Source organism: Populus alba, chromosome 14 (genome assembly GCF_005239225.2).
Source record: "Populus alba chromosome 14, ASM523922v2, whole genome shotgun sequence".
Taxonomy (NCBI): Eukaryota; Viridiplantae; Streptophyta; class Magnoliopsida; order Malpighiales; family Salicaceae; genus Populus; species Populus alba.
Window position 1 is genome coordinate 7591882 of NC_133297.1, and position 18424 is coordinate 7610305.

At 32.7% G+C, this 18424-nt stretch overlaps 1 protein-coding gene across 7 annotated transcripts; it reads right to left on the reverse strand.

Annotated features, from left to right (window-relative positions):
* Positions 1 to 686: 686 nt before the first annotated feature.
* Positions 687 to 10296, reverse strand: LOC118041518 (histone-lysine N-methyltransferase ATX3). 7 transcript variants are annotated; one of them, XM_073404542.1, is made up of 25 exons: positions 10007 to 10295; positions 8952 to 9818; positions 8802 to 8857; positions 8533 to 8725; positions 7149 to 7271; positions 6992 to 7060; positions 6822 to 6890; positions 6631 to 6722; positions 6422 to 6514; positions 6002 to 6137; positions 5241 to 5310; positions 5039 to 5138; positions 4763 to 4887; positions 4242 to 4387; positions 3819 to 3923; positions 3530 to 3594; positions 3181 to 3394; positions 2951 to 3037; positions 2742 to 2801; positions 2568 to 2657; positions 2318 to 2404; positions 1975 to 2100; positions 1748 to 1822; positions 1097 to 1197; positions 687 to 999 (listed from the first exon to the last, which is right to left on the reverse strand). In XM_073404542.1, the coding sequence occupies exons 2-25, from the start codon at positions 9813 to 9815 to the stop codon at positions 909 to 911; spliced, it is 3237 nt and encodes a 1078-aa protein (XP_073260643.1). In that variant the 5' UTR covers positions 9816 to 9818; positions 10007 to 10295; the 3' UTR covers positions 687 to 908. The 7 variants fall into 7 exon arrangements, with proteins under 7 accessions (XP_073260643.1, XP_073260642.1, XP_073260644.1 ...); XM_073404541.1 differs by having other exon boundaries at positions 8952 to 9839; XM_073404543.1 differs by having other exon boundaries at positions 2742 to 2798; positions 8952 to 10295.
* Positions 10297 to 18424: the final 8128 nt, after the last annotated feature.

Here is an 18424-nt window from a genome sequence, read left to right on the forward strand (position 1 = left end):
ACCAAAAGAAAATCATTGAATTTTTTATATTATTTTAAAAAATTATATATAAGATTAATGTCCTCTTTCTTATTTCGTTGTTACTCGGAAACGTCCAGTCAATGTCGTGGGCTGGGGAGCCTCTTTCTTCTTGTAGGAGAAATTTCGGCTACAGAACCTTAGGTATATTTGTTTGTATTTCAAATTTTCAATCGAGGGCATGAGCATTAGATTTTTTGGGCTCCACCTGGGTTCTTAGAAGCCAGTGTAATTTGCTAGACATACAGAATCCGTTAGGTTTAATCCTCCATTTCCAGTAAACTTGCATGCTGACTGCCGTCATGGACAGCTCCCATTCCATAAGCATTTCTCATCCAGTATAGTCGCAGTGACACCGCCATTGATTCTATAGAGTGGCATGAGCTATTGGGGTCATCGTTACAACCCTAAATCGCAATCATCAGATTTCTTTAGATTTGGTTCGCCACCATACTTGCACTAAAACACGCCTCATTTCCAGCTAATAGCTAGTAGCTACCCTTGCTTTCATTTTGTTCCATCATTTGGCCTCTCAAATGAAAAAAAATAAAAATACTGAATGGATTAGTAATGGGCTAGCACCATGCTTGCTCATTACACGAGTAAGAATCAGATTCAAACCTAACCCTTGCAGGAGAGAAACGAGGTTGAAACTTGAAACCAGATAATGAAGGTAAGGTTTTAATGTTGCAATGCGGGAAATTTAACAGCAACTGTTGAGGGGGGAAAAAAGGCCACCAGCCAAACTGCCTGTGAATTTACATTTTATAGCTACAAAAGATTGGATGGTTGTCAGAGTAAATAAATGAATTAAATTACAGGTTCATTGCAGGTTAGAATATGAGTCTGATGCGTCCATGCAGTACATCGGAAAGTGAAAATGGCTAGCCTTAATTCATGAACTTCCGACAATTGGGAGCTTTACAGAGGCAAGGAACTTTCAGCTCATCATGCTCATCTGGATCAAACAAGTAATCATACCTGTCCATGCACAAATTAAACACGCGTTAATTACCCAAATTAAATATTCCAGGACCAGTGACGATAGAGAGAGAAAGAGAGATCCATTAAAGCATACGTTAGCTCGTCACCGGCGGAGACATTGGTCTTGGCAATGAGAACGATCCGATTCTCCACATCACCCACACTCATAATCCTTGCATAACAATTGGGCATACACTGCAATAGGAGCAGTTGAGCACTTCATATTAAGGTAGAAGAGATATAGTATGAAGAGCTAAAACAAATGCCTAATTGTATAACACACAAGGATAAAAATAGAACTTGTTTTTAACCATGAACAGAAAACACAGTCAGGACACTAATTTGCACAACTTGACCAAGGTAAACCTAGTTGAACTTCTGAACTCAGGTTCTACAATCAATATCATATATATTAGGTTTTAAAGAACAAGTAAACCAAAGACCAATTTTTAACTTGGCAAGTGTCACAGTGGTCATCAAATCTGACAGCTACGATCCATTTTCCTTTTCCAAGTCAAAGGGTATAGTGGACAACACCATGGGAGTTAAAAATAAGTGTGCTTCCAACTTCCCAGGTACTTGGCGGACTACCTGGATTGTGCAAGTATTTCACTATGAACTGTTCTATAAACATGGGCTTGCATATGTCTGATAAACAGAAACATGAAAGTCACCAATACAAAAGCTAAAAAAAGGAAGGTATTTTTAGATCCAGTTTCAGGTGAAATACAGGTTCTGCACTTACCGAATGATTGATTAATCGTGCTATATTCCCCTTATTTGTTGCATCAATTACAACTTCCTCACTGATTTTGAAGAGCTGCAAGAAATAGTTGGTTGAACCATAAGAAAAACCAACAATACAGTTCTTTCCCTTTTACAATATGTTCAGCTGTGTACTAGGCCAAAAAGAAAGAAAAGGAAAATGATGGAAAAGGAAAGTGTGGCATCTTCTGCCAGTGCTAAACACACCAAAACTATGTTAAATATTATTATTCCATAATTTGTTCGAAATAGTTCAGAGAAGTTCAATTTGCCCATAGCTCTCCTTTGATACCAGATATGCAACTCTTGGCTTTCATTTCCCTTGTGATGGACCTGGAAGAGATGGGACATGTTGATTCAGACTACATCCCCATCATCAACCACTTGGTCATCTGCCTATCAACAACTCGGCAGGGTCCAAGATTAAAGTTTTTCAGGATACAAGAAGAGGAAAATTGGCAATTACACTTTCTAAGTAATATAACAAAAACTGTGCCAAGAAATATGAGCAGTCATGTGCATACAGACCAAATAAAATCAAGAAACTCACATAGCAATCCTTGCCTTCTAAACGGTACCGTGCCTCTCTCAGATCAGCAACACTCCGCCTTACCTTCTCTCCACAATACTCAATGACCTGGAGAAAGGTGTTTTGTTAAACAAGAAAAGAAGCAAACCAAATATTGAGAAAGCATTACTTCCAGGGAAGTCAAACACGAGAGATACTTTAAAGTCCAGCCATACAAAACAATTGATGCTCTAAAAACATAACAAACAGACCAAACATATAAATTAAGTACCATTTCTCCTTCTTGAATATTTCTGCGGGCGAAGAGGCCCCATCCATGTATACCAGATTTACCAAAACACACCCGATGATTTTCAGTTTTCTGAAAGCATAAATAGATGTTAATTGAATTTGACAATCATATCCAGTAGAAAAAAAAACTATATCATGTGAAGGATGGTGGGACCTGTAAATGGTAAAGGCGTTCTTTAAATGAAGAGAAAACTGTAGAATCTTCAGTTTCCTGCTAGAAGACAAAGCAAATACTGAAAAGTTAGCCAACCAAAACAACGAAAAGGATGGATCATGAAGTTCCAAAATCATTTTTTTTCCTCTTGGTTTTCTGTTGAACTATTTAAAAGAAATAAAACCTTCCAACCAAGACAAGATCATTACTTTATAGGTGCTCAGGTTAATAATTGAACATAAAGGATGATGTCTTGGTCCCATCAATCGATGGAATATTGGCTCTCCTTCAGACCACTGCCAAACAGGAGAAAATATCTGTGAGATAAAAAGGACAGATAAACTTGGCCTGAATGAAAAACAAACTATCTTGATGAAAAATACAGAGAAGGTGGAAAGGAAAGCAAAACAAAAGCGGCAAAGGTTCCTAGATAAATCACCTTATGGTTTGTTCTTTTAAAAGCACGGCACTTTGCAGCAGAGAGAAGTTCAAATTCATTACTCCCTGTGGTTGAGGGTTCTGGAAGTTCCACTCTCTTAGATGAAACCAACCTTGAACCCCTCAAGCACCCATTCTGATTCCGAAGCAAGCTTCTGCCAGAGAAAACTCCTGAAGGTGTTCGCACGACTACAGCATAATCTGGGTTTGGTTTCCTGCAACAGAACCAAAGTAAGATGACACAACATCCAAATTAAACAAAGATGGATAAGATTCTCTATTCCAATTAGGAGAAAAAAGAATATGATAAAATGAAGACGCAAATGATAGATGGGGGCAAAAGCTCTAACCTGTGAACAGCACAATATATTAACTTTTCTGTGACTTGCACACCATTCTTCTCTGTGCAGTTCAACTGAAAGTCCAAGGCGCAAGATCAACAAAAGTAATTGGTACAGTCTATTCTCAAAAATTTCAATATAAAAATTACATAAGGAATATTTACTAAATAATATAGAAACATACAAGCACCAGGAAAGATATGGCACAGTACAAAATATGAAATCCAGACACTTAAACAGAAAATAAAAGGAACAAGTTTTATTCACGAGTATTAAAAACAGTTTCAGAAAAACCTACTTCCATGAAATATCCTGCTCTTGAGGCACACGTTGCATGAAAATAGGTGGCACACTTGCAACACTGGGCACACGAACCATGGGTCTGCTTACAGACAACACACCTCTGGCATGCAAATAAAATAGAGTTAGACCATAAGCACTCTTATTTGTATAACAACATAGCAAGTAAATGAGAATCAATCTGGAGAAAAACAACTTGAAAAACAATTTAATCACCATATCATACAAAAGCCTTGGTCTTCAATGACTAAAGAAATAGCACCCCCTTTACCAAAATTAGAATCCTCTTAAACTCTGGACAAGTGAAAATATAGGCTACAGAATTAAGGGAGACAATTCCCGTTCCTAAGCATGTAAGAAAAGTTTGTTTTAAAAAACCAGAGCGGGAAACTTCTAACTGATTGTTCAGATCATAACATACCTTCATAAACGACATTGATGGAATTCTAAGAATTCCAGTGGCAGGTTCCATTTTTTCATGGTTCAAGAAACCAACTTCAGGTCGAAACCAAGCACATATGATGTGAACCCACAGTGTTTCAATATCACTTGGCTTGAGAGCACCACCTACAGAAGTATGTTTCAAATATAAGAACAAACCAGCATTGAATTACAGTGAGCTTTACAGCATGAAAGCAGAAAAAGGTCACTAAATAATATTGTTTTAGATGAATGCCTTTGGTAGTTTGGTGCAGCAGTGCAAAAAACTTGATTCAAATAATCAATAATCAGATTCATTTTTTGTTCTGTACTGGAATCAACCTGTCAAATTCCAGGGTACAAAATTCAGGCAGTAAATTATTTTTCAGCGGCAGAATAGTATTTATTTCCTTTCTTTGTCAAGAAAAGGCTAACCAAATCAGAAATTCAGTCATTCAATGACTTTCACAAACCACAGGTACATTACTAAGATCGATCAAAACATAATGCAAGAGAACATGCCTTTTACAGGGCAAAGGCAGCACTCCTTCTCAACATCAGGAGTTTCACAAGCTCTGCACACCCATGAAGCAAAATCCTGAACATTCCTTACCCCGTAGCATTCCTGGTGGACAGCTATTTGACACCTGAAAATAAAATTTAAAAAAGGAAAAATAGGTCTCGGGCAATGGTAATTGAGTACACAATTCATTTTTTAACTTAAAGCAACACTTAATTTCATTGACCACCCAAATAATACTGAACAGACACAAAGAAATCAATGAGTGAGGGCATTACCTGTTACAGATCATAATTTTGTTATCATCCCAATCTTCAACCCATCTACAAACAGCACATCTTTCTGATATCCATTTTGCATATATAGGTTCATACTTCTCTGTTCAAAGGAAATAAAAAATTCATGTTGTTCACAATTAACCCAGTAAAGCACCCACTTCTTCCCACTAAACCAAAAGAAAAGGTAGTAAGTTATATGTACCTTCCAACAAAGCAAGTAGCATCTGCTTATCTAACTTTAGAGGATCTACACTTGCATTATATTCAGCAATCTGCACAATAGATATTGTTCATGGAAAATTTAATAATAAGGACGTGTAAGATTCATTCACCCCAACAAAGAAGATAAAAAGGAAAGAAAATAAAAGAAAATCCAACAACAATCGAGATTATATTTGAAGTACAAGCTTGGAACACTGGTTTTTCCTAGTCAGTTCAAGAAACTGGTTTGTTGTAGAATCACAAAACTGGGCCCAGGAAAGGATCCTAAGGTGGTTACCACTTACCAATATGATACCATCTATGGGGCTAAATTACTTTACTGTCATCGTATATCATTTATAAGATAACTAGCATTTCAGATGTTGCACCGTAATCAACAAAAATCACAAAAAGGTTCTCAAGGTTAGTCTTTGACAGGGTATTTAATAAACAAATTAAATTTCTACCACCATTAGTCAAAATTTTAGGCTATGTAATGAAGGATATACTCAATTCTCTATTATTCCTCTTCTTTTTTCTTTATATGCTCCTCTTTTTGAGCAATTTCTTTAAATGCTTTCAAGAAAAAGCACAGCATTAGATAAAGTAAACTATGCATTGGCACCAGAATTAGAGAAATGTGAGCAGAATTGAGCACGCTAACATATATGTAAATGGCATATCCTGTACTGTGTTGTTAAAAAATAGCAACTTTAGAAATTAGGATGCCAATTAAGAAAAATGACAAGTTCCAGTACAAACCCATTGTGCCAGTGGTAACATTGTGTCTTTGATTTTCACACTGTGCTTCCACTTTTTAGCTCTACACCCCGTGTGCTTTTCCCATTCACTTGGTGCTTGTTTCCGTGACCCACATGAACCACAGTTGCACTCAATTCTAGAAATAGAGGGAAAGGAAAAAAGTTGATGAGATTGTTATATTAGATAAGGATTAAAAAAAAACAAAATCCACCAAATATATGTTTACCACAAAATTAACCAGCATTGCCCTATTAACACAACTAAATCAGATTAATTTAACAATACCAATATTTGAACTTCAAACTAACTGTTACAGTCACAATTTGCAACATCCCTTTAACATACATATAGCAACCCAAAAATGAAAGAGAGAGAAGAGAGGCTACAATCCATAATTTTTGCAAAGTTTACAGGGCTTACAAATGAAGTTTTGGAATGTATGTTCCTTCCATCCCATTGCAGATAACTGTTACCTTGTCTAGTGGTACAGCCTGTCCACTGTTTCCTATTGACCTGATTCAAATGACATCATTGGGATTAAAATTTCCCAGGAAAAAATCCATGATAAATTCGTGGTGTCAAATTTAAAAATCACATATGAATTAGGAAAAACAAAGTGAGCAGCATACTTGACTGGAGGCTTTCTTCTCTCTAAATCTGGTTGTGCAAATTTAAACTTTACTTTGCAGTCAGGGCAGTAATAATCAATATCCTCCAAATCCTTCAAACCATAACAAATCAATTAGCCTCCACCTTTGAATGAACACAAACTAACATAAGAGATAACAGAATGTATTAGACTATAATATGGTAGACACACCTTGAAAAGTTTGCTGGAAATGTTGTCACACTCAGCATGCACCCAAACATTACAGCCATCACAACACACCTAATACATGAAATTTTAATTCCAACATATACCAAAATTTATTTGATTGTTTTACCAAAAGAACAGTATAAACCTAATTCAAATACTATTAATAATCTTACCCAGTTCCCGCCATCAGAATGATGCCAGGTCTTCTTGCATATGCCACAATATTGCTTTGATTTTCTTAACTGTAAAAAACAGGCATGCAATTAGCACTTTAAAAAGGATATAATTATACAAACAAAAAATAATCAAAAGGAGGTATTTGTCATGAACCTTGGCACAATGTTTGCATAAAATTTCACTTTGAAATGTTGATCTTTTTCTTTTCTTCAAAGTTTTGCATGGCAAGATTAGATTGCAGCCATCACAGCATCTCATGTCCTTGTAACATGCATCCTGAACAATTGATTCACAAGATGAAATTAGAAGTCAAAATCCAAAGGCAGTAAGAGAGTTTCCAGGACAAAAAAAATATCTAGAGAGCAAATTCAAAGTTCCATTATATATACCAGAAATAGCATTTTAGCATCGAATGTATGCAAACAAAAAAACAATATAATTTTTGTCAGTCATGCAGATTGAATCAGACAAGTTTGCAGCACCTGGCATGACAGGATTAACTCATATGATAATTAAAATGTGCAAACAAAATCCACTAATCAGAGGAGCATTTTGTTTCTAAAACATTTAAACACCTAAGTCGTTCAATAAAATTCCCAGAACTACATTTCTAATCACACCAGCAAAGAGTGTACATGACCCACCACTTTGCATAGCACCAATAGATGTGTGAGGACAGATTGTCAACAGGCAGCTCAAAGGAAAAATTGAATGTGTTTTCTTATGCTAACAGAAACCCACTGCCAACATATAGAACCAAGAAACTTCAGACTTTCATTGCATTAAAACAGAACCATTATTGTTTGGTTTTGGGAAGAGAGGAAAAAAATTCCTTAACACTGGAGGTTGTATATCTTACAGCATATACAAGGTAGAAGATGAAACGAACACAAAATAAACTATCAAGACATGTGCTAAGTCTATGGTCTCAGCATTTTAGAAGAGAAAAATTAGATGATGAAATTAGTAGAAGACAGAGCTCGTATTTCTGCACCATAATATGACATAGAGTTCACTTATTTGCAATTCCAGTTTGATGGTTTTCACAGCTGTTAAGACATTGGTCCCAGTCCTTTCCATCTTCATCAGTATTTTCTCAGTCTTGATTTTTAGCTAAAATTGATGCAATATTTATGCAATAAAAAAGCTGCAGTTTCAACAATATTTTTCATCCAAATATTTATTGATTCTGGATGCTTCCAGTTAAGATTATAGTAAGACGTATGTGGTTATTATAGCAAGGAAAATTAATGACAGAACTTCTCTAAACAATGAATCTGATCTCCCAATGTTCATTAGCATTCAGAAATAATAAATTCCATCACAAACAGACAACGAAACAAGAAGCTAGAACAAACAACAAACTAACCAAACAAATGACCTTCTATATCAGAAAGCTCAACCATGGCAGACCAAGTAGGGGATATAAGATTATATTTGTCTCATGCTACATAATTTCCCAGAGCTGCATGAAATCCTTCAAGACCATCGACTAGAATTTGGAAGAAAGGACAGAGAAGAGAAAAAGGAAACTTGCCTGTTGTTGAGTGTAGAAGTCCAGATCCTGACTTGAACAGCTAGCTTCCTGGAGTCGGGTGGGATAAGCTTCAGGATATGGTATTTCCGCACTGATGCTGCCCATGCCTGCACTTTCTGCTAAAATTGCCTCTTCTAGTGCCGCCTGAAAATCACTCAGCTTGCATTTGAACATTTGAGTCTGCACCTGAAATCTGAAGAAACAGAGAATTAACAAAAAGTTCCCTGAGAGCTTATAATAACACCAATTGAATATGATCATCTAAATACCTGTCCATGAATTCTGCAAAAGGGAATATCATCCCCTGTTTCACCCATGCATAGTCCTGCACATTACCATTAAGCATTAACTTGCACCAAACGAACTAAGCAATAGAAACTCCTGTGAGAGAAACGTGAAAAAAGGCAAGAGAAATTTACCCTTTGCGTTCCATTTTTAGAGTATCCATAAAACATAACACAAAGAGCACCAGGAACACAACAACTGAGTACCGCATCAGGAGCTTTCAGGATGGGATCAATCACAACTGCTGGCCACCATGGGTATCTCTTCCCGCATTTAGCCCAAACTATATCACCCAAAGCAAAATCCTCTGGTCTGTAAACATCCTTCATTTTTTTAGCTCTTTCCCTTCTCAATTTATCCAAACCTGTATACCCATATCTTGGCACAACTCCATCTTCTATCAATGGATTACCCGAACTCAAAAACTTCTTATTGCTACCTTTTCTATAGTGAAAATTGTTACACCCGAACTGACCCACTTGTCCATGCCCTTCAAAGCCATAAAATGGATAGGAATGAGAGCTTCCGAAACCAAATTTACTATTATATCTATATTTCTCACTGTAAAAATCCTCGCTGTCTACAAATTCATCACCCCCTATTTCCAAATCAGTGTCATCAATTCTACATTCTTCGTTTTTCCACATATCCACAACCGAATCGTTAAACCTCGAAGGAAGTATTTGCACTCGCCCTCGATAAGATCTTGATATCGGCTTTCGAGAGCTCGCCAAGCTCTGGTTCTTCAATCTCTTCTTCGAGTAAGACTGAGCCTCATTAGCCCAGTACGATCCTACGCTGCAAAAAGAACCTGGACCACTGCTAAAATCATCAAATTCACTATACATACCCATTGGATTTGAATTGTATCCATTCAACTTTCGCTTCTTAGGAATCAATTCATATTCAAAATTCTCCTCCTCGTCGAGTTCGTTAAGTGTGACGTCTCCTATGTTGCGCCGCCGCATTTCGCCTTTCATGAATTGTTTTATTATCATCGTCTGAAAACTCGATTCGAAACCCTAATTTCACGTCAGACACGGAAAAAAAAATTTGAATCTAATGCATATGAATTGAACTATATACACTTCAATTTTGAATGAGTGAATAATCGTTCAATTCGATTTTACTGGTTTGAGTGAAACTGTAAACCCTAGAATTTGAATTGAGGTAGTGAAGAGGTAGATACCGAGAAATCAGACGTTCCTTATCGCTTTTTTTGTTGTTGGAAAGGGCGCAAGAAGAAGAAAAGGCGAGGAGAGTATTCGAAACAAAATTTTGAAATTCGAGTATTCAATTTTATATATGAGACAGCGAATATTGAATTTCTCAGGGAAAACGGAATTGATTTAAAAGCCAGTGGAGATTGCAGAGAGAAACCGGAGCTGCGTGGAGGACACGAGAGATATGCCGGGGTAATTGTTCAGGAGGATAGAAGGAATTAGAGGTACATGATTATAAGGATTATTAAAATTTAAAGTTTTTTTTTTTATATAGTAGTAGGAGTGATGTTTATTTTTTTTAATTTTGAAAGAGAAGTGGCGGTGGGACCAGCTGGTTGAGACCGTGATTTGGCTCCAAAGATTGGGGTGCGAACTGGAAAGGAGGGAGACTTTGCAATTTTTTCGTGGCGAGCGCGAAATTGAAAATTTGAGAGGGTGGAAACGAGATATGCTGTTTCTGTTGCGTTCTTTCGTAGGAATGGTTTTTTTTTTTTTTTTAATATGAATTACATGGCTTTACTTCCTGGAGATTGCAAATGAAATTTAGATAGTGTTTTGTAGTTTGGTAAAGGTGCAAAAAATAAATTATTTTATTATAAGGAATTAAAATAATATTATCTTATATTTTGAGTTTTGAATGGAGCTTTGTGGGGTTTGTTCATTTGTTGGATGAAGAGTAAACTTGGTTTTCTAAAGAAATGTGCAGGGTCAATTATTCTTTTTTTATTTTTTAAAAATTTTATTTAGTTTGAATTTTAACCCCACAAGTTAGATTCGGTTTTCTAACTATAATAATCTCAACCTTTTAAACTTGAAAAAAATATTAATTCATCTTTTTTATATATATTTTAAAGTTTTTTTTTTATTATTTTGCATAAGAAAGGTCTGTTCTTTATCAATTTTTTAAAAAAATAAGCTTGGGTTTTATTTTAGTCCCACTAGTTACCCCTTTTTTTATTTTAAAAAAAAAATATTGTTTTTTTTGTTGTTTTGTGTATGTATAAAAAAAAAAACCCTGAAAATTATTTTTAAAAACAAAAAGTTATCAGATGCAGTCAAGTGCACAACATAAATCGTGGATTTGACAATGAATTGAATTCACTTATTAGAAAGATCAAGTCAAGTAATCATTTTCAAAACAGGCTAGGCAAAAGCACTCGTCCTCCTTTTTTCTATTTTTTTTATTGATACCTTTATTATATATTTTTTAAATAATCTCTTTAATTCATATTTAAATAAATGTTCATTCTCTTTAATTTTTAAATTTTTTATTTAGTAGTTTTAAAATAAATATTTTTTTTCTTTTATATATTGTATGTGTTTTATATTTCAAATAGATTACTCTAATTTATCTATAATTTTTTAATATTCTATGTAAATAAAATTTGTTTTTTAAAAATTAAAATTATCCTTTAAATTTTAAAATAGATGGCATGCATTAAAGGGAAGAGTTGATGTTGAATATTGTGTCTTCTACTTTTATAAGATTAGTTATCCTTTTATTTTAGAATTTGAATGATAATAGCAGGGTTTTTTTATTTTATCTGTTCATATATCTTAAAATTTATTTAATTTAGTATAAACAATACCTTTATATTTTTTTGGTTTAGAGAATTATAGTACAGTGAAATGCATTTTCAATATTGTTTTATTTTTTTACCATGTTAAAATGAACTCCATTCTACACATGTTGTTGAATTAACAATTTCTTTTACACTCGTTTTATTTTATTACATGTAACTATTAATTTTTTAATTTATAATTATTATTTTTTTAATATCAAAAAATATATTCACAACACCTAAGCATTTATTTTTTCATGCTGGACAAAAAACATTACTTGATTTAAAACAAAACAAGTTGAATAGACATGTTAATATTTTAATTTTTTGCATTTATTAATGTAAATAGTTATTTATTTATTTAATTAAATACATGTAAAAAAAATTAATTATGGCTTTTTACTTTTATTAAAAAATACATTAGAAAAACTTGCATGTTTATTTTTTTACTGAAAAACAAATTATCCACAGCAAAACACAGATGAAATAACCAGTACACCAGTAAGGTTGATTGAAAAGTGCAGTAAAAGCTTTCCTTAATTTGGTTTTTTTCGTTCATTTTGGTAGTGTGGTAGCGGTTGCTTTTCAAATAGCTTTTCGTATCGAAAAGCATGTCAATGATGTTTTTTCATTTTTTTAAAATCATTTTTTATATTAGCACATCAAAACGATCCAAAAAGTACAAACCAAACTCAATTTTAATAAAAAAAAAAAAATTCAAAATTTGACGAAACACAGTTCCAAACACAATGCCAAACACTCTCAAAATGCGTTTTCAGAAAATATCTGACAGAGCGAAGAGATGATAACACAATCCTGTTCTCTCAAAGTTTTAACTGTCACAGATTACATAACATTATCTTAACCGCTTATGATGTGACGAATTCCTAACAACTTGATCTATTTTTTTTTCTTGATCATCTGCCTTTTCAGATCGGGATCGGCTCCCCTGTATTTTTTTTGGGTGTCTGTTTAAAAATATGATTATAATTATTTTTTAAAGTATTTTTTATATTAAAATATATGAAATTAATATTTTTTTTTTATTTTTTTTAAAATTATTTTTATATCCAAAATATAAAAATAAAATTAATTATTTTTTTTTTTTAAATAAATTTTTATTGAAGGCGGTGCAAAACGGTGCCATGGTTCTCATGATTTATTTATTAAAAAAAAAAAACTCAAAATCAATGCTCCAGTACCAATCTGATGTCTGGTGCTGGGAGAAGAGACAAGATTGATTACTTTTTAACTGGGAGGGGCATTTAAAAATAGTTCTGTTTTTATATTTTAAAAGTAATTATAAAAAATGTTAAATTTTATATTATTTATTATTTATTTTAAATTAATATTTTTTATATATTTAGATAATTTTCATATGTTTATATTAAAAAATAAAAAATATTATTTTAATATATTTTTAATTAAAAAATATTTTAAAAATGCGTTGGCTACATATTATTTCCGCACTTTATATACCAAGCAATTTGAATGAATAGACTAAAATATCCATGATTTTTTTAACCTTTTTCCTTTTCCTCCCTTTTCATCTCTGTCTCTCTCTTCTCGTTCATTCTCTCTCCTCTCATTTTCCCCTCTCTCACCTCGTCTATTTTCTTTCCCTAAAATACCATCTCCTCTCTTTTATCTCTCCGGAACAACTATCCCCTATCTCCCTTCAAAACAAGATCCAAACAGTAGAAACTCTGTCTTGCATGCATCATGCAACATAAACCCAATACTGAAAATCAAAACCGAAATGCTACTACCTTGATTCATGATGAAAAATGATCTTGCTTTTTTAAATGACATACATGTATCGTACGGGTGAAGATGATTTGAATTAATGACGTGATAATTGGTCTTTTGGGGCCGGTGATTTCAATGGCAGTAATCATGGTTAAAGAGAGTCAGAACCGAAGAGGGGAGTTGGCGGGTCGGTTCTTGTGGTGATGTGGTAAGGGAGGGTAATAAATCTAGGTACGTGGTGGTTGAAAATGAGTGATTAATATTATGCTTGTGATTTCTGTGATGGTTCTACGTGAGTTCCAATGGTGGTTTAAAGGATCATGTTCTTTCGGTCTAATAACTTTTCCTCTGTAATAATTTACAAAGGATTATGAAACCAATTACAAGTGTGTTTTGGAGATTGCAAGTTCCTAGGTTTTGGTCTGGGAAAACAATGGTAGTAGAAAAAAATAAATAAATATAGGTGTACTTTTGATATTAAACTAACAATAATATATTTTTTAAAATTTTTCGTTGACTGGGTTTGCTCGTAATTTACTGAATAAATAAAGTGTTATTGGTTGTAAAATATAATTTTTTTAAAAAAGTTGCCGCTCTAAAATATCAGTAGATTCAGAATAATTTTCTCGGATTTGAATTTTGTTTTTAGCTTTTTCACTGATTTTTATTCCGGCCTCTATAATTTTCGAAAACGGGATAAATTGTTCCTAAAATCAAAACTTTATTGAGTGGTGGGTCGGGCCTAATACAGGCCTTTTTGTTTATCCTTTGCCGAGTCCCTAGCCCAAACAAATAAAATCGAACAAGACCCTGCCCGCAACTTTTACTAGAGCAGGTTTGAAAGTGTATTTTTATTTTTTAAAATATTTTTTATTTAAAAATATATTAAAATAATATTTTTTTTTAATTTTTAGAAATTATTTTTTATATTACTGCATCTAAATAATAGAAAAACATTAAAAAACATTATTTTTAAAAAAATAATTCAAATTTTTTAAAAATACAGGTTGAAGGACGTTACTAGTCGGTACTTCATAAACTCCCTTCATCGCGCCTTCACATTAAACGAACGACTCCGCAATCTTCTCCAACCTCCTCCCCTCCTCTCCCGTCTTCCACTCCTCCAACCTCTTCTCCACGTTTTTGCGTGTCTCAACCTCCCTCCACTCACATCCCGACACGCATCAAACTACTCGTCTTCTTTTGAACCGCTTTTGTGGCGGCCCGACAGAGGAGTTTCCCGAACCCACCGAGTACACGCATCAGGACACGGACGGAACGGTGGATCCGGGGACTGTGATGATTGACTTCTCGTACCCACTTTGCCTGTCCTGCAGAGGCTCTCCAGTTGTCAACGACCACGAATATGCCTTTAGAAACTCCACAAAATGAATCGGTTTAGTTTTCTTACTTTCTGGCTTGAAATCTAAAACACGTTTTCATTATCTACCAATCAGGAGTTTATTTGGATAGTTATAATTTATTTTGAATACTGTGTGAATTGACATGGAAATGATGACAATATAGAGCAAAAGGTCCGATCAGAGTGAGATAGAAGGTTGTAGCAATGGATGCCAGAGTATGGGGGTGAAAGTAAGGGAGAGGGCCCTGTCCTTGTTTTGAGTTATTTCATTACGACTGTCGCAACCTCTCCTACAACAAATGTACTTCTCCAGACATTTTAATTCTTGCATCCCTCTACTTTACGTATCCCTTGGTTGCCACCATGCTTCCTGCATTGATCAAAACCTTGATGCTGATCCATACATTATCATTCTCTGTTAATTATCCGACATTAATTTTTATGTTTTACATGCGTAAGCGGTCTATTTATGAATATACGCGCCCGTGCTCTGAAATGGTTGAGTTTTTTGGTGAAGTGTGTGAGTTGTTGTTGAGGGGTATATACAGGTGTTCCTAGAAATCTTATTGTGCTAGCATCAGGAGAAATCAACATGCATGGGGTAGAAAAGGATGCGTGGGGAGGGAAATGTTTTATAGGCACAAGAGATTGGCAAAAAATGGCTTTTTGTGGTGAATTGTTGAGCAATTCGCTTGGATATAGTTGAAAGAATGAAAAGAAGCAGTGAATTTTTGTGGAGGTGAATGAAGGCCGTTGAATGTGGGATGGGGACGAGGCTCATTTTTGTTAGAGGATGGTGTCCATCCATCATCAACCATGCTATGTGCCTTTTGTCCTTCGTTTTTTTTTTTTTTTTCAATAATGAATTTTAAAGTTTTTTTTTTTTTTATTGTGATTTTTGGCGAGCTTGAAGTTTGAATCCACTGTTTTTACCAACCCACAAAAAAAAAATCTGATCAGTTTTTGCAGTAATTTTTCAATAGAATCCATACATGTTTTTTCAACTCAAGAGACGACAATTAAGATAATCTTCGGTTTTATTATGGATTAATTATATTTCATCATGAGTTGATAATGTGGAGATAAATTCAGATTATGGTTTTCCAATATATATGTTGATTTTCTGGTGTATATGTTTTCATATGTATACTTTTGTTATGGTAAACTAAATAATCTAATTTATGTTTATTTTTTTTAAAAAATTTTATACGGTTTGATCTCAGTCTCATGATTAAAATTAAAATTTCAAAAATTAATATATATTAACCTTTTTTCATTTTTTTTAAATTTTAATTTCAACTTTTTATTTTTTAAAAAACATTAATCTTTATGTCTATTCCTTTTAACTTTTCTTCTACAATTAATCTATTGTTAGATCAAATATCTTAATATTAGTTATTAATTTAATAAAATATTGATTTATTTAATTATATATTTATGAACATTTTAATTTATAATTGAAATTTTTTTACATAAAAAATATATTTTTTTAATAAAAAATATAAGTCACATAGCCAGCTAGAATATCTTTCCATAGTACTTGTCTTCCTATCATGCACTAAACTTGTTACTCGTGTGTGAACGTGAACCGATGCTTCACTTAATTTTTTATTCCAACCCTTTTAGAACATGAGATTTAAGGTGAGAGCGTAAATTATTTTTTAAAATAGTTTTTTTGTATTGAAATGAATTTTGTTTAATATTTTTTTTTTGATATTATATCAAAAGCATTATAAAACATTAATTTAATTTTTAAAAAATAAAAATACTTTTAAAAAACATCTAAAAAAAAAATAAAAATCATGCCAAACACTCCCTCCTCTTAAATGATAATATAGGAATAAATCTATTTACCACCTAGCTAAGTATTATTTACATTTTTCTCCGAACAGTAGTCCGTCGCACGACCAGTGCTCGCGGGAATTGTTTTTGCAACTTGATATGAGGTTTGGATTCTATTTACGAGGAGAAAACTCGCTTCTTTACTTTTGAGGTGAGGCAAGTATGTATGTGTGTGTGTGTGTGTGTGTGTGTGTGTGTGTGTGTATAGAGAGAGAGAGAGAGAGAGAGATCCATGTGCTGTCCAAAAAATTAAAGAAGATCGTGTTTTATTATGCACATATATTTATTTAATATATTATACCATGAATTAGAAACAATATAATAATTATTTTACTTTATCAATCAAAATTATTACCCTAGCCATTAAGGATGATACAATATTTTAACAGAATTCATTAATCATTATCAAATTGATAAAAAAAAAACTCAAGTTATTCATATTTTTTTAAGTATAATAACATAACTAATCTATTCTTAAAAGCAAAAAAAAAATTAACACGTTTTTAGGATTTATTTATTTATTTTTATTATCTTGATTTTTAAGTTATAATCAAGTTGTTAAAATAAAAATCTAATATTTTAATAAAAATAAAATATAATTAATAAAAAAACTTATCCGTGCACATTGCAAGCGCCAAGATGTCTACCACTCCATGCTCGGGCGTGCTTGCAGCTTATTGACCACCTGTTTTATGTCAACAATTGTTTTTCTTATTTTTCTCTCCTAGCCTCAATTTCTTGGCATAACACTCCAAAAAATCAATACAATCATTCAGTTTGTTTTTTCTCTGCGTATAATATTTATTCTTTTAATTACTATTTATTTTATTTAAAATAATTTACAGAATTAATTTTTTTTTTCTAATTTTATCATATTTATTTTATATATATCAGACTTGGTCTTAATTATTTTAATTACTATTTATTTTATTTGATATATTTTTTAAAATTAATTTTTTTATAGATTTATGTTCATTTAGTTTTTTTTCTTCCTATCATATTTGATCGTTGCTTTTTTATTATTATTTTTTAATTTTATAAATTGATATTTTTTTGTTATTTTATTCGAGATTTTATAGTGATGTTTTTTGTATTTGAGTGCAGGATTTGATAAATCAAGTATATTTATTCAAATGCTTTACAAATATACTGATATAAGTGTAAAAAAATATATAAATAGAATATAAAATAAAAGTCTTCCTTGATTTTTTCTATTGATTTTTTTTAACCAGAGTGCCTATACTCAAAAAATTTTATCCATCGAATACTTTCACAAGTTTTTATTATAAATTAGATGGTATGAAAGTTATCTCCTGTACAAGTGGATCCATGTGCTTTAAATAATCATCGTTTCGTGATATTTTAGTATTTTTACAATGTTTTTTTTTTTTTAAAGACAAAAACTTAAAAAGGGAATAAAAACGCCGCTATTGATCCATGCATAAAACACCAATCATAATTCTCCGTACATGATCCAAGTAAACCATCTTAACTTAGGATCATCCTACTATATTTTTTTTTGCTCCTATTTTTCTCGTGTGTTGCAATCTGTGGGTGTATTGGTTTAAAATGAGACCACGTTGGGCCCTTGGGACGGCCAAGCCTGTAAATACATGTGTCTTTGGCCTTTGGAGTGAATTATTTTTTAAGAGTATTTTTTATGTTAAAAATACACTAAAATAATTTATTTTTAGATTTTTTCTTGATATTAATACACTAAGATTTTTTTAAAATATTAATTTAATATTTTTTTCATATAAATATCAAATATACTTTTAAAACCAATCTAAACAGATGCATGAACGCAACGCCAAACCGCTACGATAACTTGTTGGATATCTGCAAATGCTCTGACTGTCTGATAGAAG

Bases quoted from the DNA above. Each gene is read 5' to 3' on its own strand.
- LOC118041518 (XM_073404542.1), bottom strand. From the start codon at position 9,815: ATGATAATAAAACAATTCATGAAAGGCGAAATGCGGCGGCGCAACATA. The intron at 8,726-8,801 runs GTATTTAGATGA...CTGTTTCTTCAG, and splicing joins TTTGCAGAATTCATGGACAG to ATTTCAGGTGCAGACTCAAA. The intron at 1,198-1,747 runs GTAAGTGCAGAA...CTCCTATTGCAG, and splicing joins CACGATTAATCAATCATTCG to TGTATGCCCAATTGTTATGC.